This window comes from Sorex araneus, chromosome 1, assembly GCF_027595985.1.
Source record: "Sorex araneus isolate mSorAra2 chromosome 1, mSorAra2.pri, whole genome shotgun sequence".
NCBI classification, from domain to species: domain Eukaryota; kingdom Metazoa; phylum Chordata; class Mammalia; order Eulipotyphla; family Soricidae; genus Sorex; species Sorex araneus.
In genome coordinates, this window is record NC_073302.1 from 236,201,566 (window position 1) to 236,226,197 (window position 24,632).

The following is a 24,632-nucleotide window of genomic DNA, read 5'->3' on the forward strand; positions in this document are numbered from 1 at the left end:
ACAACAAGCAGAATGACTGGAAGCTATTAAAAATTCTAGAAGAGAAAGCCAGAGAGATAGTACAGAAGCTTGGGCACTTGTGTTGCATGCAACCAACCCAGATTGCATCCCTGGCACAACATATAGTTCCCTAACCCAGCCAGGAATGCTCCGTGAGCACAGACCAGGAGTGAGCCCTGAGCATCATTGGGTGCCCCAACGAACAAACAAAAAACATAAAAACTCTAGAAAATGATAAGTGGTACAGGAAATATGGAATAATATAAGAAAGTTCTACTGCCAAGAAGAGAAGATATAATTTGGGGGAGTGACATACAGAAGAATCTTCATTTTCCCTTCATTGATTATGCTGGGGGTTTTGTCTTTTCATTTTTCCACTCCCAAATAATCCATATATATTTCTATTGGGCAAAAAATTGGAGACAGAGAATTGTACAGTGGGTAGAGTATTTGCCTTGAATGCAGAAGACCTGAGTTCAATCTCCAGCACCTCATATGATCTCTGGAGCCCACCAAAAAGTGATCCCTAAGCACAGAGCCAGTAGTATGTCCTGACTACTTCCAACTGTGCCCCACATCAAAAAAGAAAAGAAACATTCTACTGTTATGATTTATATAGATAAGAACCTATCCTCATGAAACTTAAAGCATTCAAACACAACTGATCAGATAATAGCACACGCTCCGTTGCATTTCCAGACAATTGGAACCTGAGAGTAGTGTTAAACCAGGCAGGCCTTGGCTGAGAAAGACACCAGTGTGCCTTCTGCAGCATTTCCAAATCTAGGGAAAATTTCTTCACGGTCTCCTTTACATGTATATGATGTATATGTAACCCCCAAAATCATTCTTTATATGTATATATATATATATATATATATATCTTTCCCTCTTTCTCTCTCCTTTATCTTTTACACACACACACAGAGCTCCATGAAATTTGGCCAGATCCCAACTACTCATCAAAGGTGTCATTCAACAAACATAAGTCTCTTGGTTTATATCTTAAGCAAGTATACTATAACCAAAAAAATTAACTTCTTGCCAGGATTTTATCTGGAATCCCATACAGGCATTTTCATTAGTCATCATGTCAGGAGTATTTTGTTTGTTGACATTTATTTTTATTTGCTCATGTTGGTTCTTCAATGATGAAGCTAGGGCCAACTCAAGAAAACCATCTTCCCACATTCTATCCACATAACCTATAAATTTGGTAGATGCCTCTAGCCTGAATTTCCCCAGGAAATACATCTCGACACAGGAAGTAATCTTCCCTAATCCTGAAAGTCAGGGAGAAATAGTAGATTTAAATGAAGTGATCAGATTACCTCACTTTGAGAAAGTGGTTTCTAAGCATAGATTTGAATGAGGTGAAGGAGAGGTGGGGTGGGGTGTGGAGAATATTCCAGACAGAGTCAAGGTCCCAAGGCATGACACCAAGGCCCACTGTGTGGCTGCAGGCCAGTGAGAGAGGGACACAATGGAGTTAAAGGCAAGTGTGTGAAACTCCTGCAAGAGAGATGTGTGGGGAGCCTGTTGACAATAATAGTTACTTGACCTGTTTTCTTCCATGAGAAAAATGAAAATTTGGGTTTTTTTTAGTTTGTTGGGGCTTGGAGCCACACCCAGCAGTGCTCAGGGATCACCCCTGGCAGGGTTTGGGGGACCATATAGGGTGCTGAGAAATAAACCTGAGTCTGCCATGTGCAAGGGAAGAGTCTGTACTATTACTCCCACCTGAAAAATGAAACTTGAGAATTGTTGGGCTTAAAAACATGAGGGGAAAGAAAAGAAAAAACACATGTTTAATCAAATTTTAAATGGAACATTTTTTCACTCCCCCTCATCTTTATTTCTCACTAAGTGGCAATACACAGAAAGAATAGCTACATAGTTTGTGCTACAACTCCTCATAAGCCATTGTTTGGTTTCTTTCATTTCTCAGCTATGAGAATTGTAAATGGAGGGAGATCTGAATTGAAGTACACTTTTCCATAAAAGTTATATGAGTTATTTCACAAAGCAAATAGTTACTGAATGGGGGGAGGGGGTTAAATACATACCTTAATTGTGCAATCAAAGAAAATGGTTGTGACAAAAGATTAAAGGTGAAAGAGTCATAAATAAATAGGATTTTTTTTAATTACAATGAGGATTCAAAGGAAAAAAAAGGCTCTTTTCTGAGGGAAGTCAGGAGTGTCTGCGTAGGAGGCGATTTCTAATCCACATATTGAGAGAAGTGCAGATCTTGGAGGAACGGGAAAAAGCATATTAGGCAGATCACTGGGGGCTGGCTCCCTGCAGGTTCAGAAATGCCTGGGAAAAAGGTATTTCCCAAAGACAACAGACCTCCTATAAATGTTCATAATAGGACTTTGAGCTCCTTCCATTGGGAGCTCTGTGCACCACCTGTTTTGAGTCTGTGGACTTATGACAGGTCTTATAGTGAAGCTCCAAAACCTAAAGGCTGAATCAAGTCTCCATCATGTCACATTAGGTCTTTTGATGCTGGGACTGGGGAGAAGGAGCAAGGGAAGCAGACTTCTTTATAATCTGACTAGCTCGAATCTCTGAGCGGAAGAGACTCAGAGCCCACCTGGTCAATCAATTACATCTTGGATGAACCTCTTGGTACTTAGATAACTGCTGTCCCCAGTGAGAACCCAGTAAACCATAATCCTGACCGCCTCTGCCCCCCACCATGATGAAACAAGCCAAAGTTATTATTTAAAGTCACAAGATTAGGCTTATTTGGTGTGTGTGGGGGCGGGGGGGGGCGTCATTCACCAAGCAATGTTTGGGTGTTACTCCTGGTTCTGCACTCAGAAATTTCCCCTGGCAGTCCTCAAGAGACCATATAGGATGTCAGGTATTGAACCCAGATCAGCCATTTGCAAGGCAGCAAAGCATGTCCCCTACTTCTGAATTTTCTCTCTGGCTCCCCCAATTATATTATAATATAGGTAATCATATAACTAATACGGCTTACTCTGAAATTCAATGATATAGAGATAGCTCTCTTACTTACTCCCATTTTTCCCCTTGTTCTCCCAAATGTCTGCTCTTATTGAAGTCATTGTTGAATATTTACATAAAGATCCTCAAGTAAGTAGTTGTCACTGCAGAAATAAAGTCATTGTAATATTCTCCTATTTTGACAGCTTTTAATTATCCCTTAAAAAATCACCTCATTATTAAAAATTCATAATATCCAAAGTGTGTTTTTAAAGGTACCTTCATGTGTGAGGCTCATCCGAACATGTGGAGAGGGGCCTTGAGCATGGCTGTGGTTAGGTTCTGGAGGTCTTCGGCCACCGGGAGCTCTGCTGGGGCGGGGGCGGGGGCGGGGGAGCTGGAGCCCATCCCCTCAGAGGGGCCCCTTGCCTCTTGCCTGCGTGCCTGGCTTTCTTTCCCAGGGCCCCTCTGAGGGGATGGGATCCAGCTTCCCTCCCTGACCCAAGCAGAGTTTCTGGCAGCCAAAGACCTCCGGAACCTAGCCACAGCCATGCACAAGGCCCCTCTCCACACATCCGGATGAGCCTCAGGCATGAAGGTACCGGCAGAGGAACTCAGGTGTGTGGGACCCAAGGCTGAGACCTCCAAGGCTGCTCATATTGGCACAGGGCCTGCTCCACCCAGATTTCCCATTTCCCAGTAGCTAGGCGGTCACACCCAGGGTCTTCCCCCGGCACCGTGTAATCCCATCAACGGCCAGCATCCAGAGACTTAAAAGCAAGCTCCCGGAACCGCTTTGCAGCCATACAATATCTTATAGCCTACTTCTCCTCTGGGAGAACCTGGCAAACTACCAGGAGTTTCCTGCCCACATGGGAGAGCCTCGAAATGTCCCCATGGTGTATTAATATGCCAAAACCAGTAACAAGCCGGGTCTCATTCTCCTGACCCTGAAAGAGCCTCCAATGCAGCAACGTTGGGAAGGACAAGTAGAGAGAGGCTTCTAAAATATCAGGGCTAAGACGAATGAAGACGTTACTGAGACCATTGGAGAAATTCGACAATCAACGGAATGATGATGATGATGATGATGATGATGATGATGATGATGATGATGATGACCATGGTGTTTTTAAAAAGACTTTTGTGATTATCCATGATATTCACTGTTGTACCCCCTATTTTATTTAGACAACTTTCTTTTTGGAGAATTTTTTTTGGGGGGCACACCTAGCAATGCCCAAAGTTTACTCCTGGCTCTGCACTCAGGAATCACTCCTTATGGTGCTCAGTGGACAATGTGAGATACTGGGGCTCGAACCCAGTTCAACTATGCGTAAGGTAAGTCTTATCTATTGTTCTATCTCTACAGTACTGGTTTAAGCTACTTTTAAATTAAATTTCTTCCTTCTTTGTTAGATCATTCCACTCTGATAGTTCTATCTGGACTAGATAAGATACTAACTGAGATGCTCTGACTCTGGAAATTTTCCCTTTCTTCCTTATGAATTGCAGTACTTAACAAAACAGCTAAGATATAGAAGTAACCCAACTGTCCAGTGACAAGTGACAGTTGGACAGATGGGTAAGGAAATCTGTAGCTTGTTTACACAATAAATACTATGCAGTTGTAAGAAAAGATGGTATCTTGCAGTTTCCTGTAACTTGAATAGAACTGAGAGGTGTCACATTAAGCAAAATTAAGTCAGAGGATTTTAAATAAAAGTCAGATAATACTGGATTATCTCACTCATCTGTGGCATAGAGAGAGAGAGAGACAAAACAAAGGAATAAACAGTATCAAATGATGACAAGTCCTTGATCTTGAATTACAGAACTGAGATTATCAAGCAGAGGAGAGAAGAGGTGGAGGTGGGAAAAAAGAAGCCATTTATAATGAACATTGGTCGAAGGTTTTAGGTACTTTGCTGGTGTTGAGGCACAGTAATTGTACCTCAAAACCACATTGTTAATTCAATTATAAACATGTTACCTTAACTATAACAACAATGATTTTAAAGAACTGGAACTTTACTTTCATATTCCCCATTTTTGTTCATTTCTTTACTTTGTAGTTTTGCTTGTACATATATTCCTTTACTTTCTTAGGAAAGATTACATTGTAGAAAGCTTTCTGACTCCTTACATAACTATGCATCCACTCTATTAGGATTTCAGTAAGATTTTTAACTCTACCGTTTGTGTTCTCAGTTTTGATGCATTTTTCTAGATTATTTCTTTAATAATTTTTCTGCCATCCATTTTTTTTCTCAATTTCTGAAGTGCCTATTTGTCTCATGTCAGACTTTTGTACTTGATCTTTTCAATGTTTTTTTTTTTCTTTTTGGGTCACACCCAGCTATGCTCAGGGGTTACTCCTGGCTTTGCACTCAGGAATTACTCCTGGCAGTGCTTGGGGGACCATATGGGATGCAGAGGATCGAACCCAGGTCGGCCGCGTGCAAGGCAAACACCCTACCCTCTGTGCTATCCTACGGCCCCAATCTTTTCAACGTTTTTCCCCTTTTTCAGTACATATCTCTTTGGCACTTTGGAAGGGGTGTGGTGTGGTGTGTGTGTGTGTGTGTGTGTGTGTGTGTGTGTGTGTGTGTGTGTATGTGTGTACATACTTCTTCCAGAGCATTGCTTTTACCTTTCAACTTTTTAGATAAACATTTTATTTCAACAATCATATAATTGAGCTTCACATTTTTTAAATATTTCTGATAGCTTCTTTTTAAATTTTTATGTGTGCTCACTGTCACTGTATTACTGTCATCCTGCTGCTCATAGATTTGCTCAAACGGGCCACCAGTAACATCTCCATTGGGAGACTTGTTACTGTTTCTTTCTTTTTTTTATTTTTTAATTTATTTTTTAATAAGTGAGTCACCATGAAGGTACAATTACAAATTTACCCATCTTCATTCTTGTGTTTCCCTCATACAATGTTCGAGAACCCATCCCTCTACCAGTGTCCAATCTCTACCACCAATGAACCCTTGTTACTGTTTCTTTTGCATATCTGAATACCTCACAGGTAGCTTGTAATTTACAGAGAAGCAACAAGAAGTCTCTGCCCTGCAGGCGAGATATTCTTGGTAGCTTGCCGGGCTCTCTGAGAGGGGCGGAGGAATCGAACCCAAGCCAGCCGCATGCAAAGCGAACATCCAATCCACTGCGCTATCGCTCCAGTCCATGTGTGCTCAATGTTCTAAATAACCTATTTTTTTCTGGTTTACTTTTCTGTTTATTTTGTTTTCTTTGTTTTATGTTAAGAATGTTCCTCAAATGTCATTTGATGCCTACCTATCCAGTTATATGAAAGTACTTAAAACTAATATGAATTAATATAATTTATTTTTTATGATTTTAACTGAATTTGCTTTTATATGAAATAAAATGGATTTCAGAAGTAAAAATTTTTATGTAAAGTCATTTTTGTTTTATTTTAATTTTGTTTTGTTTAGGGTTCATAATTGGCTGAGCTAATGGCTTACTCCTAAATCTGTGCTGAGAAATTACTCCTGATGAGGCTCTGGGAATCACATGAGGTTCCAGGAATCAGGAATTAGGTGTCAGGCTAAGTGAGGTAAGCCAGAAAGAGAAAGACATATTGATGCCCACACTGGTTTGTCATTTACAAAGAAGCAGCAAAAGGAAACAGACAAAATCAAATGAAAACAAGCCCTTGAACTCAGACCACAACACTGAAGCTACCAGAGAGTTAGGAGGAAATGGCATAAAACAAAAAAACAGGGGTCCTCCAGAGATAGTGGTAGAGATGCACTTCAATGGTTGCTTTACTGTGGTAACTTATTTTGAAGAGGCATAAAGGTATATCCCTACAACAGTTGTTTGAAATGGTACCTCAATTAAAAAATAAACTAAAGTCATGAAAACACACTATAGAGGACAGGCAATATACCATTCTTATTTGACAGGAAGCTAGTTAAGTTATTTCACCAGGGTTTCACTCCCAAATATCAGTGAACAAGTGTTTCCTTTAAAATCATTCATAGTCTTCAGGAAAGAAATGAACCTTCCCCTTCCCAACCAGAGAGAGACATACCCTCTGCTCACAAACTGAACCTGTAGCCAAGCTGGGGAAATAGTCTGCTTCTCTGCAGGTATAATTTCGCTTGCACCTGTGGGTAAAATTTTTGAGCTCACCCTGCCTTTTGCTCTACCTAGTCCCATAAAGTTCAGTATCTCTCCTCCTAGTCACCTACCCAAAGTAAACTTCCATACTCAGCTCAGAGTGGAGGTCACGTAAGACTATTCCCTGTGATCCCATGATGTGACAGACATATCTCTCATATCAGATACGTTTCTAAAATATCCATTATGCATTTACAAAGGAAGAGCCGGAGGAGAAGGAGGCAAAAAAGGAAGAAGATGAAGATGGAGATGAAGATGGAGGAGAAGAAAAAGGAGGAGGAGGAGGAGGAGGAAGAGGAGGAGGAGAAGGAGGAGGAGGAGGAGAAGGAGGAGGAGGAGGAGGAGGAGGAGGAGGAGGAGGAGGAGGAGGAGGAGGAGGAGGAGGAGGAGGAGGAGGAGGAGGAGGAGGAGGAGGAGAAGAAGAAGAAGAAGAAGAAGAAGAAGAAGAAGAAGAAGAAGAAGAAGAAGAAGAAGAAGAAGAAGAAGAAGAAGAAGAAGAAGAAGGAGAAGGAGAAGAAGAAGGAGGAGAAGAAAGAGAAGAAGGAGGAGAAGAAAGAGAAGAAGGAGGAGGAGAAAGAGAAGGAGAAGGAGAAGGAGGAGAACATCATAAGGTTGATTCTGAGTCAAGGTTGGGTTCTGAAAACTATGACCATTACAACACGCTGACTTCCTCCATTCACTACAACTACTGGGTCTCTGAAATCCACCAGTCCTGCTCTTGGCTTTCAGCTTGACTTTCTCTACCATGAGGGATCATTTTTGCTATTGTCTGTCACAAGCAGTTTTGATTCCGCTACCTCTTGCCTTTTTCTTGTACCTACACTTCCAACTACTTTCCTGAACTTGGCTGTGTCTTGATTCCAGGAGGAAGGTCTATCCTGTTTCTACATGGGACTTCACTCCCCCTAAGAGGGGTTAGCAAAGTCCATAATCATTTTCATTTGATCACAGGAGAATTATCACTACTATTTTCTTTTTTTTTTTCTGGTTTGGGGGCAGGGACATGCCCAGCAGTGCTCAGAGCTTATTCCTGGATAACCACTTCTGGTGGGACTCGGAGGATAATATATGGTGTTGGGGATCAAACCTGGGTTTGGTCACTTCCCTCCGTACTACCCCGTCAGTCCTGAGTCATTACTTTGAGGGATCACAGACACAAAAGTGTTCAAAGAATAAAAACTTCTAGGTTTTGGATAAGAATTGGATGTGGATTTAAGAAAAAACTCAGGAGGGAAATTATGTAAGTACTCGGTATATCAGGAATGAGGAAGAGAGAATAGCTAGGTGGAAATATGGTTTCATAGAATAAATCTGCCATTTTGAGATATCTAATATGTTTCCAGAGAAAATATACCACATGATCAAAAAGTATTTGAACACTCGAATAAGTTTTAATAACGTATATCTTATCTGGGAACACATTAGTTAGCTCAGTAATTATTTGGAGAATTTACAAATCTTTTGTTATGTTCTTGGAGTAAGAAAACTGAATGTAGGTTCTGTATAATACAATACTTTTGCTGCTTAAGTAACAGATGCTTTAAAGGCTATATAAGTATTCATAGATTAAATAAATACCTTACTGATTTTGTATTAAGTATCAAACACTGAAAAGATTGAAATATTAGCTAGTGTATGTGAGAAAAGGTGACTAACAATACCTTCATAGTTTACTATTGGACCTTAGTGTAAAAATAATTTTATCATCAAAAGTATGAAATCTCACAAGGCATTCATCTTAAATTTTAGAAATGTTCCAAAGTTTGGCTTAAAAATAAAAATATAAAAATTTCTATTGTCTGAGATACTATAAATATGTACTATAACCAGAAAAAAATAGTTTTTAAAGTTATGGTCAAGTAATTTTTTACTTCTATGAAAGTAGCATATCTAAAAGTCAAACACCTGGTTCTAAATAACAGAATTTCAGTTCCCTCTCCTACTCCCTTTACATTCTCTCTAGGTCCTCTCCCCAGAGGTAACCACCTTTGACTCATGATTTTTTTCCTTTGAAACATAAACATTATCATAGTTCCATATTTTAAACTTTACCTACTGGGCCAAAGAGATAGTATAGCATAAAAGGCATTTACCTGGCACACAGTAAACCCAAGTTTAATCCCTGACACCTTATACAGTTCCCTGAGCACCACCAGGGATGACCCCTGAACACAGAGCCAGGAGTAAACTTTGAGCATTGCAGAGTATGATCCAAACACCAAAAAGTAAACAGCACCCTTTAACTTTCTATTATGATAGAAGAGGATTTGGTACCCTTTCCTAGCCAGGTTAACTATATAGCAGGTTTTGATTTAACTAGTATTCAGCACAGATGTGAGTCAGCCAGTACGGTTATTTTTCATAACTGGAAATTTCAATGCAGTAATTGAAACTTTATTTTCCCTATGTTTATTTTCCTTGAAGTTACAAATCACAGTGCTTTCCAACAACTTCTCAGCATGACTTCTACAAGGTCACATCAACTGTAATATATTTCTTGCAAACATGTGGAATGCCATCCACCCACACCCCTTCTGGGACAGTTTTCCTCGGGTCTGCAGCACAGTTGTTTTCCTGACACAGACATCTCATCCTCACTTCCCAGCCTCAGACCTACTCTTTGGTGCATCCTGTCTCCTTCCTTATTGTCTCTATGCTGTTAAGTGCAGTTTATCCTCCAACTTCCTAAGAAAGAGTTCATGGAAAATTTACTCCTTTGAAACGTTGAATGTCTGGAAATCCCCTTATTCTACCTTCATGACTGATTAAATGCCTAGATAAATGTCAAGCCTTAGGCTGAAAATAGTTTTAAGTTCTTTTGTGTGGCATTCCTCACTGATCTTTATGGTGGCCATGACAAATAGGCTCAATTCTCAATTTTCAAACTCAATTCTCCTGCTATGAGAAGCACAACTCTCTGGGGCACAAGTTATTACCCCTCTGGGTCCTCCACTCCATTACTCTCTAAAGCTCTGATTTTTGATAGGCTCTTCCCCTATGACTGAATACATAAGATGCAGATTCTCCAGTGGACAATGTTGAGTCAAGTATTCCCCCTGATCCTAGTGGATCTTTCTTAGATCTGCACAGCTAACACAGACTCTTGCCACACAGTCCTCCTTATCCTCTGTATCCTACATGTTTCATGACTTAGAGCTCCATCTCTTCTCTGGTTCCTCTCCTTTAGATTTCACAGTTGTTTTTTTACCAATAAATGTTATACACATTTAGTTGTCTTTACATTTTCTTCTCAGACTACCCAAACTAACACAAAAGAAACTTCACATCTGTAAGGCAAAGAAAATGCTATTCTGAATTATATGTAGAGAATGGATAGTGCTCTGGCACAAGATGTATCCAGCTGCAAAATATTTCACCAGATGTATCCTGGTAGCAGAGAATGCCCTTTCAGGTACAATGATTGGAGCATTCCAATGTGAAAAAGGAAAAAGGAAATTGAGTGGTTCCTATTTTACTGTATTGAGACGCTCTGAAGAGATAATGAGAATCCGAGGACCCTGTTCAATATGAGAGGAAGACATTGTGATATATAGAGAGGCCCTTATCTCATGAAGGGGGGAAGAGTAGACACAATGTAGCCTCAGAACTAGCACTTGATGGAGCTTTAAAGATTCAAGAATACTTAAGTACTCCCTCAGGGCAGGGCTGTTACGCCAAGGTCAGAACCCTGTAAGATAATCTTGGAACTCTGAAAGGTAGGATGTAGCCTCTGAGGACATGGGCTCTTCAGATGCTTCAGAATCCACACACTTACAGAGCTAGCCCTTCCCTAGTAAATAACAGGATTTCCTTATTCCAAGGAAGTCTCTTGCCCTAAAAAGAAACACTGAAACCAACTGACCTGACAGAGGAGGAAAGATAAAAGACAATAAACTAGCTTCAAGAATTAGTATGTACTGGTAGGACCCCAAGGAGTATCACTGAGATTGATTGTTGAGGATCTTTGATGAAAGGTGAGAAATAAGGGAAAGGATGTGAAAGAATTCAATGATGAGCAGAACATAAATAGATCTTAATGGCCTTTCAAGGATGTCAAGAGGTGGAAAATCTCAAAAAATGTGATGGCAAATGTTGAGAGCATAGATATGCTTGGGTTGCCCTGAGAGCTGACAGAGGAAGGAATGAAAAAAACTTTGAGAAGCAGGCAAGCTGGAGTGGTCAATGTCTAACAGACACATCCGGGAAAAGGACCTACCATTCTCTAAGGTCCGCAAGAATATGACATCAGGGACCAGATGCATGACAGGAAATTCAGGAGTTGCTTTCCTCCATAGATCAGAGATGTGGTGGGAGAGTAGATCACGAAGATGGGCTCCCGTCCTTGGGGGCAGGGAGCAGGTGGCACTTTTTTTAATTTCTAAAATTAAATTTTATTCCATTCTAGGTAATACAAATAAACTTTATACATGGATAATGTATATAAACTTTACAACAATGTTAAAGTTTATGATACTGATGTACAAAACTACTGCACCCCATTTTTAAAAGTTAAAGAGATAGTACAGAAGGTAGGATGTTTCCCTGGCATGCATCCAAGCCAGTCTTTGATTCCTAGTACCAAGTATAGTTCTCTGTGCACTGCCAGGTGTGGCTCAGAAAATCAATATAAATATCATGTTTTGAATCTATGAAATAACGTATTTGGGGGCAATGGAATAGGGCAGGCATTCTCACACTTTCTAAAGAATCTTGTACATGAATAATGTTTTTACTTTTTTAGTTACAAGCTGATATTCCATGAAATTTTAGGGCTTAAAGGGGTAGACTTTACACTTCGCTTGCAGATCTAGGATCTATCCCAGGCCCACACGAGCTCCCAAGCCTGGACCTGAGTGTGTCACTATTCCCAGAACTGCTCTGATAGGAGTCCTTTGGCAGGTGGCACTTAAAGCCAAAAGCCACAAGGACTGTAACACAAGCAAAGTGGCGGTGTTCCAGCACCCATGGGGAATTGTGGAGGTGATTCATAGAGTACAGCCAAATGAAAGCCACGATTCCATGCTCAGTTTCCAAACATCCAATTTTCTGATCTGGAACCCACCAACTTGGGAGGTGGAGCAGCCCCGAGGAGGAAGGAGCATGTACTGTTCCAGCAGGTAGTGGCTCCCCTGAACTTCTTGTTCAATATGAAAATTCATGCCTCTAGGTCTAGGAATATTTTTAAATCATTTCGTTACTGCGTTTCTCCTTATTTAAGTTTTACTACAAAAGAAGTCGCTGAAGTTGAGCAACCAAAACAGTCAAGCTTCTTTATTTCTCCTGTCAGTGGAGTTAGGGGGATAGTTTGGCTCCATATCACACAGCAGAGGTCACTCATGTATACTTTCATTCAGCTGTACTCTCACCTAAGGAAAGAATGCCCAAGATAGTTGGAGCTCCCTAAGTCTGTGTCGGCTCTCATCAGTCAGTAACCCCATCTAAGCAGTGATGCTGGCTATTAAGATGGACGAATACAAGGGGTAAAGACCCAGTAAGAATGTATGTATGAAGCATGTGCCTCTGTCACACTTGCTACAAACCCAGTGAGCCGCATGTCAATCAAGACTACAGTCCCTAGGGAGGGACTAAACTTACACAGAGCATAAACACACAGAAGCAAGAGTCAATGGACCACTGGTAAACACCACACTGCCCTCCTTCTTCTCTCTAAGTATGAATGATTTAGAAATTTTAATTTTTTTTTCCTTTTGGGGCCACATTCAGCAGTACTCAGAGCTTACCCTGGCTCTAGGCTCAGGGGATCACGCCTGCTGGGGCTCAGTAGACTGCATGGGGTACCAGGGATCAAATCAAAGTCAGTTGTATGACAAGCACCCTACCCACTGTATTATCACTCTGGCCCATGATCTAGGTATTTTAAATTTTAAAATTATTTGACCTTCTTTTATCCATGACTTTCCTTACTTTTCCAATTTTTGTCCCCATATTTTTCCTTCTAGCTCTATCAGAGTGGTTCTATTCATCCCATATCCAAATTCTTCTACTGTACTTTGCATTTCCATCCTAATGATTTAATCTAAAAGTGTGATTCACCCATCTATTTTGTTGTACTATTCTATTCCTATTTTTAGGATGCGATAACTTACTTTTCATACTCTTCAGGCATTGATGGGTTTGGTTTGGCTGTTGCCATTTTGTCATTGCATGTATATTTGTTTGTTTGTATGTATTTGTTTGTTTGTTTTGGTCTCCCAAGCAGTGCTTTCCACAGATCAGTGCTTTCATCAGTTGTCCTCACTGAATAAGTAACAAAAGTTTGATGGGAAGTTCTGAGCCTTGGATGGAGATTGGTGACTTTGAGTTTCACCAAGTAATGACTTCTCTGCCATTCATATGGAGCCTCGAGGATCACACCTTAGGCTCTTCTCATGACCTCCTCAGGACTCTCATGAGTCCTGTGGAGAGTAAAAATCACACCCCCAAAATTCTGAAAGCCTGGTGGGGAGGCTGTGGTAATAGAGATCCAGTTCAAAGGTGCATTTGTCTATTCAATCTTTATATTTGATGTGATGCCCATACCCTGGTCCATACCCCTTCCATTTTCATTTCCAGAAAACATATTTCTCACTTAGTGGAGAAGGGGGAGATGCCCCACAACAGTGATTGGGTGGCTGTGAGAATGAGATCTAGAATTCTAGGTGTTTGTGAAACGGCTTTTGAGAACTCTCTTCATGTCATCACTCAATGCCCTTCACCTCCCGTGCTCTAAGCTTCTTGAAGATTCTGAGCAATCTAAAGGGTGGTTTTTAACTTCTCCTCCAACACCTCAGCTGGCAGCTCTGAGGTCCACTATGTTGCCAACACAGTCTGCTCATAGCTGCACAGTTTGCTGCTGCTCTGCTTTCCCCACCAGGGTGAAATTTTTTCTCCCTGCATCCTTTCTTTTTTCCTTATTCCTCTCACCCCACTCCTTTCCTCCTTTATCTTCTCCTTCCTCTTCTTTTCTTTGACAGCTTCTTTACTAAAGGTTTAAGGGAGTTTCAAAGCAAATAATAGAATTAGATGTGAAAGTTCAACCTGCCATCATCTCCCGTAAACACTACTTAGGGTAAATCCAGCATGAAAACAATACATTTTGCTTCTACAACAATTACAATGTCCAGATAATGAGAAAGGGGGAAAAGTCATCTGCAAGCCCACCATCCAGAAATAACCTATTGTTAATGTTTCTTCCTTCCACATTGCTGAGGGTGTGGGCAATGGGGAGTTGACATCCTTTCATTCATAGACAAATATCTACACTCTCCCTCTCTTCCTATTTTCTCTTTGGGCATATAACATAAAGCAAGAGAAACATGGTTCTTGGCATCTCAAAGCTCCAGCCAGGTCTGTCACAGGAGGACAGATCATTTTAATAAAATGTGTTAAGTTTGTATTAGTAGAGGCCAAGTGCAAGATTTTATGAGAGCAGAAAGCAGGAGTGTCCACCCTAGGCTTGGGCATGTCAGAGAAGGTAACCAGGCAGGAAGGACAGGGGCTAGCAAGAGCCTGCGAGCACTGGGGAGTCACTACTAACTCACACTTAATTCTACTGCAGCAGCATATGGTAACTGGCATTTCTCTCCTAACTGCAGATCACAGATCACATGTGACTTCTTAACCACCAGACATTAGCATTTTTTGGTTTGTTTTTTCTTTTGGGGTCCACACTCAGAGATAATCAGGGATTACTCCTGGCTCTGTGTTCAGGGATCAGTCCTGGCAGGGCTCAGGCAACCAATGCAGGGTGACAGGATCTGGGCTACTCCACAAAAACTCTTTAAGCAGAGGAATGCCTGAAGGGAAAAGACCAGGTGATGAGAAATTCAAAGATAGATGGTAGTCAGCAAGGAAAAAGAAAAGGGAACATCCTCCAAAGGCCTAGAGAAGGGGCCTGAGAGATAGTAAGCACAGCTCAGGTGCTTGCCTTGCAAGCAGCCCACCCAGATTCGATCCTTGACATTCGTGGAATATGATTCTCCCCACCAGCCCCACCAGGAATGATCCCTGAGTGCAGAGCCAGGAGTAAGCCTTGAACACCACTGGGTGTGGCTCAAAAAAAGGAGAAGGGGGAAAGAAAGGAAAACCAAGTGACTTGTATCAGGGCCTGGACATCACACTCATTCCCCACTTTCACCCCACTCCTATGTGCCTTTGGAGCCATTCTGGGCCCTATCATAGAGAATCTGTCACTCTTGTCGCTCCATCTCAGGAGTTAAGGGCTCTAGCCTCTTCTGACTTCTTCAGCCACAGTCTACCTGCTGCTCCTTGCCAAGACAATGGGACAGAGGTCGGTCCTGAGACAGCCCTACACTGCTTCTAAAAATAACTAGGAATACATTCTCTAAAATCAGGGAGTTACAAAAGAATGAGTCACTGAGTTACTGATAAACAGGAGCATTTCAGTCATGTCCTCAGAGGCAGACGGAGGTGGTTCTCCCAAACTGATTGGAAGAGTGGTGTAGAGGTCCTTGTCTTTCTACCCCAAGACAGCATATCGGAAAGATACATGAAACGCATCTGCTTACATATAGATTACAAGGACAGCTTATGTTTCCTGAGGAGCCACAGATGGTGAAGGAGGTAGGCAACAATGTTTTACACACCCACCCTTTATTTCTTGTCCTCTAATCAGCACGCATTCTACTCTCCTCCACAACTAAGATTTCCTTTCTGCCTTAGGAAGATAACATTCATTAAGAGAAAGGCAACTTTTGTACCAAGAAGTATAATACAACTGTGACTTAAAACAATCCTATTGTCTAAAAAAAAGGGAAAACTCAGAAAACTTTTATATTAGAAATCCATGACTAACTGCATATTCAGGTAGCAGTTGTGATTCATTTGATTTTACCTTGAGAAATGCATACTGACATGATTTGAATAATCTGCATTTTCTCTCTTTTCTTCAACTTTTAAGGACTGTGCTGTGACCTTCAGAAAACACTGTGAGACAGTCAAAGAGAAGTCAAGTTCTCTGGTAGATTAACTATTTCTTATTAGTCTGCTATTGGATTTAGTAGTAGCCTGTAAAATAAGGTTATTTTCAACCCAGTTGATTATCCATAAACCAAATAATTGGAGAAAAATTGCCAAAAATTTTGGTAAAATTGGTAAAAAAAAAAATTGGTACAAAATTACTCTTTGCCTATCTAAGTGGAGACAGGTCATCTATCCAAGTCTGAAGCTCAAGGCAGAAATCCTGGCTGAAGACTCAAAATTGAGTCACAGAGAAATACACAGTTTGCCTCTCTAAGAGATTGCATGTATAGTTCAGCATTTATCTCCTACAGAAATTGCCACCACTATTACTTGAGGAATGAAAATACCCAGGTTACAAACATACTTCCAAAACATGTCCTAAAGTCAGGCAGAAAATGTCCCCCACTCCTTCATAATGTTAAAGAGTTACTATCGGGAATCCTTAAATTGAGGGGTTTTTTTAAATAATAAAATCATAAATTTGATGCAAGTCTTAACTTTGCACAAACAATGTCAGATCCTGACCTATTCTGGTAACAGTTTCCTATTTCAGATAGATTTAATACAACTTTGTCCTATTAGAAGCAGCTAAAAAGATTGTCAATTGGAGCAGATTCTAGGACCACACGTTTAGAAGGTTGGTAAATCATCAGAATTCACCGTGTGAGCATCCACCATGAGCAAGATGGCATCTTAGGAGCTAGAAATGAAGGGAATATGGTTCCCCCATGGAAGAAATTGTGCAACTAATGGAGGGGAGAAAAGGAGGCATAAAGTTCAACAAAAGGTACAGTGCAGTATGAGGCACAGAAGTGAGGTCCATAGACCGAGAAGAGGTGTTTTCTGTGGTGAATAGGTTCTTGAAGAAAAGCAGTATGTTAATACGCAGAAATCGTCTCTTTTTCATTCACAGTGACCCCTTGTTGAGAAGATCATAATGCATACACAAGGGGCAAGAGTAGAAAACACCAGGTAAGAAGCTGCTCCAGTTTAGGCTGAGTCTGCAGCTAGGAGGAAGTATAGTTCAATTCTGGATCTGTATTGAAGGATAGTAGAATTGTTGGATTTGTAGATGGGTTGAAAATAAGATGTGAAAGGGAAAATTGGTACTTGGGACTCAGTGAACTGAAAAGCGAAGTTACCTTTATGATGGTAAGAAAAACAGGATTTGCTTTGGGATGTGTTTAGTGTGACATGCCCTTTGCCTATCTAGGTGGAGACAGGTCATCTATCCAAGTCTGAAGCTCAAGGCAGAAATCCTGGCTGAAGACTCAAAATTGAGTCACAGAAAAATACACAATTTGCAAGATCATTTGGTGTGCATCTAGAGAAGGGGCCCCAGGAAGCACTTCAATATTTAGAGGCAAGGTGAACAGAAGGAAGCAGAGGGGACTGGGAAGGAATCACCAGAGCTGAGAAGGAAGATAGCGGGTTTCTGGCAGCGAAATTGAGCCAAGTGATGCAAGAAGGAGAAAGAGTGGTTACATAAATGCTGTGCAGGTGAGCTAAGAAATGAGCTTTGATGTAATGTGTAGCCTGCTCAATGCCTTTTATGCTTGCATTATAAATTAATGTTCAAAAAACTATTGCTGTCTCACCTCCTTAAATGAAAGAAATTATCTTTTACCACAGATTCTTGTGCACAAATGTCTTCAAGAATCTCTTAGAGAAATCTTGTGTATATTCACACTTATACTCAACTTGCTTGTGGTCTGCTGGGAAACCCATGAGGAGGAAAAAACAGAGAGCACTGAGGCTAGATTTCCCCCAATTAATGCCCTAATGTTTCAGGGGAGGGGAGATCATCACAAACCTTTTCAAGACCTGTGAAGACATAGGAGCAGTTCTTCAAATGGGAGACAAAGGTATATCCTTCCTCCTTTGGTATACACTTAGTGGAGTAAAACCATCAAGTCTCCTATGCATTTAGAGAGGAAGATTCTGCTTTCAATTTCTTTCTGTCTGACTCTGTGTCTCTGCATCTCTCTCTTTCTCTCTTACACACATACATACAGATACACACCATGTATGGCAGGGTTCACTCCAGAAGGAACAACAACAACAAAATACCAAGACCTCTATTTTGAGCAGAGTCCCCCACTATTTATCCCCTAGTTTGTTTGATCTACTTCTTGCCTGTCAGTCCATCAATGATTCATAAAACTGTAGGAAGACTCAAATTTCCAGTTAGAATTAGAGAACTAATAAAGGTGTTAAGATGCTTCCCTTGCATGTAGACAAATCTGATTCGATCACTAGCACCACATTTGGTCCTCAAACACCACTAGGAGTGATCCCTGGGCAGAGCCATGAGTAAGCCCTGAGCATGGCTGGGTGTGAACCCCACCAAGTAATAATTTACAGTCTACTCAAGAGGTTTTCTTAGCCTACTTTCAAATTAATAAAAACATAGGATAGAGTGGGGAGGCATGTTGGCCAGCTTTATTCTTAATCTGTATCATATATCCAAAAGCAAATGAGTAAGTTAGGAGTTCAGTTATCCCTAAAAGCAATACCTAAACCCCAACTGATTTGGGTAGGAAAAAAGATTTTTCATTCAAAATCTGCAGAATATGCCTTAGCTTTCCAAGTAAGGTCAACTTCCCTCTTACCCTCTCCACCACACGTGTATTCCAAAAGGATATTGAAAACAGAATAAAAATATCTCATATGTAAACTTAAAGATATTTTTGATAATGGGAATTAACTTCTTCATAATATACCAAAATAACTAAATTCCAAACCAAAGAAATTTGAAGATTAAATTAATATTTTACCACAATTTTGCATTTTGTTTGCAGCATCAGCAAAACCAAGTGGCCACCTGTTATTAATTTCTTGTAAATCCAAAGTCCAGTGCATTTCTAGACAGGGTAGTTAGTGTTTGCTAAGGGTGTTTTGTGGAAGGATACAAAATTATAACCAAAAAGTTTAGCAAAAGCCAAGAGTGGGCTTCAGAATCAACAAGATTTTAACTATTCAAAATATCAGAGTACCAGATAGTTCCTGTCATCCTAATTTGTTGTCATATAAAGGAAATGCTCAAGTAACACTATAATATCCAGGGCTGACTTTGTGCATATATATAATTTATTATATGCACTTTATAAGCAGAACTCATTATTTTAATCTAATAGTGATATTGCAGGAATGATTTATTAGCTCGTCTGTCTGGCCCATGAGTTTATCTGTATCTCATATGAACTGATAATTTGCTTGTTTCCTTCAGAAAAGGAGTCATAGGTTTTCTATCATGACTATAAAGATCTGGTACATAATGTCTTTAAAGTTCTTAAAAAGATTGATAAACTGAAAAAGCTTAAGAACCACTGCTGTAAAGTATCTTAATAAAAAAGTTCAATATGAAATCACTAAAATTACAATTTTAATCCAACAAATCTAGCACTCTCTTCTGACCCATGGTAGCAAACAGGTTGGTGGGGTTGACATACAAACCTAATTTACCCATTTTTACAACATTAACAGCAGTAGCCCAGCACAAGAGGTTATCTAAGCAACCCAGTACTGTTCTACTTCTATCATCTGTGATTTCAAGTAAAATTGTGTTAAAGTGGTGCTTTTGAATTTGTTCCAAATATGTGATTGAATTCTAAATTTTAAAATAGTACCTCAAATAGGCTCAGGATATGGTACAAAAAGTGACATTTAAACACTTTTATTAAAATGTTACACGTGTACATAAAATATTCTCTCATGATACAAAACTGTACAAAGCGTCTCAACAGCGGACATCATTATAAACGAATGTTCTAATCAAGGAACATAATAAGGGATAAAAGGAAGAAAAGAACAACTTAGGAGATAGTTTTTTTATGGTACCTCAATGCTGTCTCCTCTCAACATGCAATCTTCTGTAAAAGGATGTTAAAATCAATTTTGTCAGGCTAATACTCTTATAACCAGGAGCCCTTCCAACTGAAGAGGAAGCAGCCTGGAAACAGAATTGCTGCTGGGCCAGATCTGTACCACCTGTACAATTCTTTCTGCCCTGTTCTGCTTAGCTCTAAGACTGGCGTCTTCATGCCCCTGTGCTCAAGGCTCATGGATGCAGTTTCACAACCTGCCACAGAAAGAATTTTTAGAGACAATAGTTGGAACCAACTCTCCAGAGAGGCAATTTTGACGCCTTCTTCAATTTGGCTTCTGTGGGGCTGTACCACAAGCAAGAACAGAAGTTACTGGCCTGACCCTGAACTAATGACATCCTCAGCAGGCTACTCTGGAGTAAACTCCTTTCTTGCATGCACCCTCCTCGTTCTGCAGGGGGTCACCACTAGTCAGTCTACCCCACCTGCACCCTCCAGAAATTCCTCTACTCCCAGAAACAGAAGCTCCCTTTCCTCCTGGGGTAACAGACTCATTCCTTCTTCTTGTTCTTGTCAGATGGTCTCCAGAGAGCACTCACACGCGTGCCCACCGCGGATCTCCCTCCTTCCCCTCATCCCTCCCCCCACTCCCTGCCTTCAGAGGGAAGAAGCCCGTGTGCTCGTCTGCCCGGGCTGCGATCCGGAGGAGCCCTCACGAATGTGTTGGAGCTGGGGCTCAGGCACCCCTCCTGCCCCTGCGGTCTCCAGGGGCCCTCGTGCGGCCCCTCGAACTCACCAGGAGGAGGTTGTGCGCCACCAGGTACCCGAGTCGCGCGCTGCCCCGGATGCCGGGGGCCAGGCGCCCAGTGGCATAGCCGTGCCAGGCCACCACGTAGGGGTTGTCAATGGTGATCCAGCGCTTGACCTGCCCGCCGAAGTGGCGGAAGCAGAGCTCGGCGTAATCCCTGAAGTGGTCGGCCAGGGCACGGCTGGCCCAGCCGCCGTAGGCATCCTGCAGGCTCTGGGGCAGGTCCCAGTGGTACAGGGTGACCACGGGCTGCACGCCCAGCTCCCGCAGCCGCTCCAGCAGGCGCCGGTAGTAGCGCAGCCCCTCGCGGTTGGGGGCGCCCGCGCTGCCGTTGGGGAGCACCCGCGCCCAAGAGATGGAGAAGCGGTAGTGGGTGACCCCAAGCTCGCGCAGCCCCTCCGTGTCGCGGTAGACGTTGTTGTAGCCGTCGCTGGCCACGTCCCCGGTGGCCGGCGGGGCCGTCGACGGGGCGTCCGACGGCCAGCCGGGCCCCCAGGGCGCGTGGAGGGGCGCCGGGGGGCGGTGGGTGAACGTGTCCCAGATGGAGGCGCCCTTGCCGTGCTGCCGCCAGCCGCCCTCTGTCTGGTAGGCCGCGCTGCCCACGGCCCAGAGGAAGCCGTCGGGGAAGGTGCGCGGGAGCCGCCCCGCCGCCTCAGGGGGCGGGGGGCGCGCGAAGCGGGTCCAGGTCTGGGCCCCGTCCCCGGGCTCGGCGCGCACGCGGGGGGCGCCCAGCGCCAGGAGCAGCAGCAGCAGCGGCGGCGGCGGGGTGCGGGCGGGCATGCTGCGCGGGAGCCGGCCGCTGGGGCGCCCCGCCGCGCCGCGCCCCTTTATGCCCGCGCCCCGGCGCGCCGCCCGCCTGGCCCCCGCCGCGCGCCCACCCCCGCGTCCCCGCCGCCCAGCAGGCAATCATTACCCAGGGGCAGCCGGCGCCGCCCCGGGGACGTCGGAGCCCAGGCACCTGCTTCCCTCCGCTTGCAGGTGCCTCGGAGGTGATTCTGCGCCCCGAGGTCGCGCGGGACTCCACGAAGGAGCTGGGGGTCGGTGTGCCTCGAGGAGGGCTAGTGGCCAGGCAGCTTCTCCAGAGTTGGGCACGGGACCTTTGCAGGCCAGGGACACCTGCTTCTCTCTATCTGTCTGTCTCTGCCTCTGTCTCTGAGTCTCTCTGTCTCTGTTTCTGTGTCCCTGTGTCTCTGTCTCTCTGTCTCTCTGTCTCTGTGTCCCTGTGTCTCTGTCCCTGTGTCTCCTTGTCTGTCTGTCTGTCTGTCTGTCTGTCTGTCTGTCTGTCTGTCTCTCTCTCTCTCTCTCTCTCTCTCTCTCTCTCTCTCTCTCTCTCTCTCTCTCTCTCTCTCTCTCTCTCTCTCTCTCTCTGTCTCCAATCACCACTGCAACTCCCTGAAACATAGCCCTGGCAAGGCAAGGTGGACAGAACTAGATGGGAATACAGAGATCAGGAGAGCAGGACTCCTGCAGATTTTCTTTGAGTTGTTTTGGATCAGACATTCCGCCCTTGGATTCCGCACCCTCTTCACCTTCCCCTTCTCCTGGGTAGGAAAATCTTCCCTCCAAAAGTAGTGGGCCCAGAAGGTGGAATTGGGATTGTCACTCTCCTTACTTTTTTTTTTTTTTTTTGCCTTTTCTAACCATCGTTTGCTCTTTCATTAGATCTTGTAGAATTACTCAAGTGAACACCAATTTACAATAGTTGGTGATGTGGCTAAAACAGACTAGGGAACAAAAAATAACACACACACACCCCAAACCCTCACAGTTTTAAATATGCTTCACTGTCATTCAACTTTATTGTCTCTTAACCACCATTTTATAAAGAATAACAATTTTTAGTTTGCAACTCTAAGCTTAGCAATACTGTGCAAAGTTGTGCAGTCAGCTGTACTGGAGCTGTACTGGAGTCACTCCAACACCTCCTCCATCCTCAAATCCTTGGTATTAGCCCAGTTGCCTGAGAACTCTTTTTTTTTTCTTTTTGGGTCACACCTGGTGATACACAGGGATACTCCTGACTCTGCACTCAGGAATTGCACCTGGCAGTGCTCGGGGGACCATATAGGATGCTGGGAATCGAACCCGGGTCTCCCATGTGCAAGGCAAATGCCCTACCCGCTATACTATCACTCCAGTCCCCACCTGAGAACTCTTTTGATAGAACTGGAGTGTGCTTTGTGTCGGTTTGAAGGCATAGCCATAAGACCTGGGAATCCCTAGTGGACAGTTGATGGGGAGTAGGCAGTCTGGGCTCCACCTTTGTAATCTCCGGAGGTACCATTGCTCTGAGGGTGAGGAACTTCTCTGTGAAATGAAGATGGCCTTTAAAGGCTTGTGAAACTCAGAGGAAAAAAAAAGATTCACCATCTCAAAGATGATTAAAGATAACTCAAAAGTCGAAAGCCGAAAGGTAAGACCTATAGTTCCCTTTGCCTCATTGCCAGCACATGTGTTGAGTGACAGGTACATTTTGGTAAAGGTCGAAAGGATGTGCACGACATGAAGAGTATACTTGGGGAGGATTTACTAGCAGTAATTACCGGCTGAGTGATATGGGTCTGTGACGAAGCTCACAGATGTATTTCCATTCTTTTCCATCCAGGAGGTGTCCTAGATACAAAGTTAGAATTCATACAACTTGAAATTACTTGGGTGAAGTTAATTTTCTTAAAATGTAAGCACACCTAATGTATTATAGTATTTGCATTAAATATTCCCTACCTTAGTTAGCATATATTTATCCTGATTAGTAAAATGAAGCCATGAGACTAGGACACAACCTATTTGCTAATCTGTTGCATGTGGCATTTGTGTTTTCAAATAGGTGTGAAATAACAATGGCACTTCAGCAATTAAAAATATTATAGCCCACAACTGCACAGTCACACTCTCTTCCAGCCAAAATTAAAAGGGTTTAAGTCTGCATGCAGGATCACATTTCCCTTCCAGAACTGAAGGTGAGAGTTTTTGCTAGTTTGTAGCTTGTTAAGTTTCAATTAGGAATGCTTCATGAGTCTTGTAGAAAATAGCTTAGACTAAGTGTTCACTTATTGATATATGGATGACTTGCTTGGGGCAGATTGTATCTACTGCTACTTTTACTTAACCAACAGAAAAGAGAGGGTAAGGAAAGGGAAAAACTAGAGTGGTAATTAAAAAGTAGGACCAAGTGGACTAAAGGCTTGAAGTTCATTTCTCTCAAACTCTTTAACAGCAAACACTTCTATTTCCTAAATTGGACATCAAAACCTCCAGCATTTGCAGAAATGTTTCCAGGTGATATTTAATTTAATCCAGAGATAAATAGTATGTGATGATCAAATTTTATTTCCAGATCTTGCTGTTTACCAAGGTCCTATTCATGGTTATTAAGTTGTGGATTCCTGAAGTGTGACTAACCATCACTGAGGATTCTCATTCGTGCAGCTTTATTTTGGTTCTTATCTTTTGTGGACACCTTCAAGCATCTGAAATGTAGGTTTTGGTCAAGCTTTTGTTCTTCAACAAAGAAGAGATTACTTGTGCTTTGAATATGAAGAGAAGATAATTGATGCATCAAAGGAAGGGGAATTTTTTTCACTTTTTACTGATTTTTGTTATGAGGATGAATTTCAACAACCTAAATGTGTTGTTGACATCAACGTGACCATCATCAACAGGCCTTCTTCTAGACCTGCTCAGCCCTTCTCCCAACTGCTCCTGGAACCAACAGAACCTGCCCTGGCCAAGAGAGTAGAAGGAGATTCACTGACCCACTGGCCACAAATGGGACACCGACTTCCTGTGGTTTCAGTTCACACTCAAAAGGAGACCTTTATACGAGCAACACCCACACCAGTCTCTGGAATTGAATAGTTTGCTGAAAAAGTAGGAGACAGACTGTATCGGGTCTC

At 42.5% G+C, this 24,632-nt stretch overlaps 1 protein-coding gene across 1 annotated transcript in view; it reads right to left on the reverse strand.

Annotated features, from left to right (window-relative positions):
• KL (klotho) overlaps window positions 1–21,516 on the reverse strand; it is a 44,587-nt gene extending 23,071 nt beyond the window's left edge. Inside the window, exon 1 of the mRNA XM_004604638.2 lies at window positions 20,725–21,516. Coding sequence (XP_004604695.2) covers window positions 20,725–21,516 — 792 coding nt within the window. The remainder of the gene's footprint in view (window positions 1–20,724) is intronic.
• Between the last annotated feature and the right edge of the window lie 3,116 nt (window positions 21,517–24,632).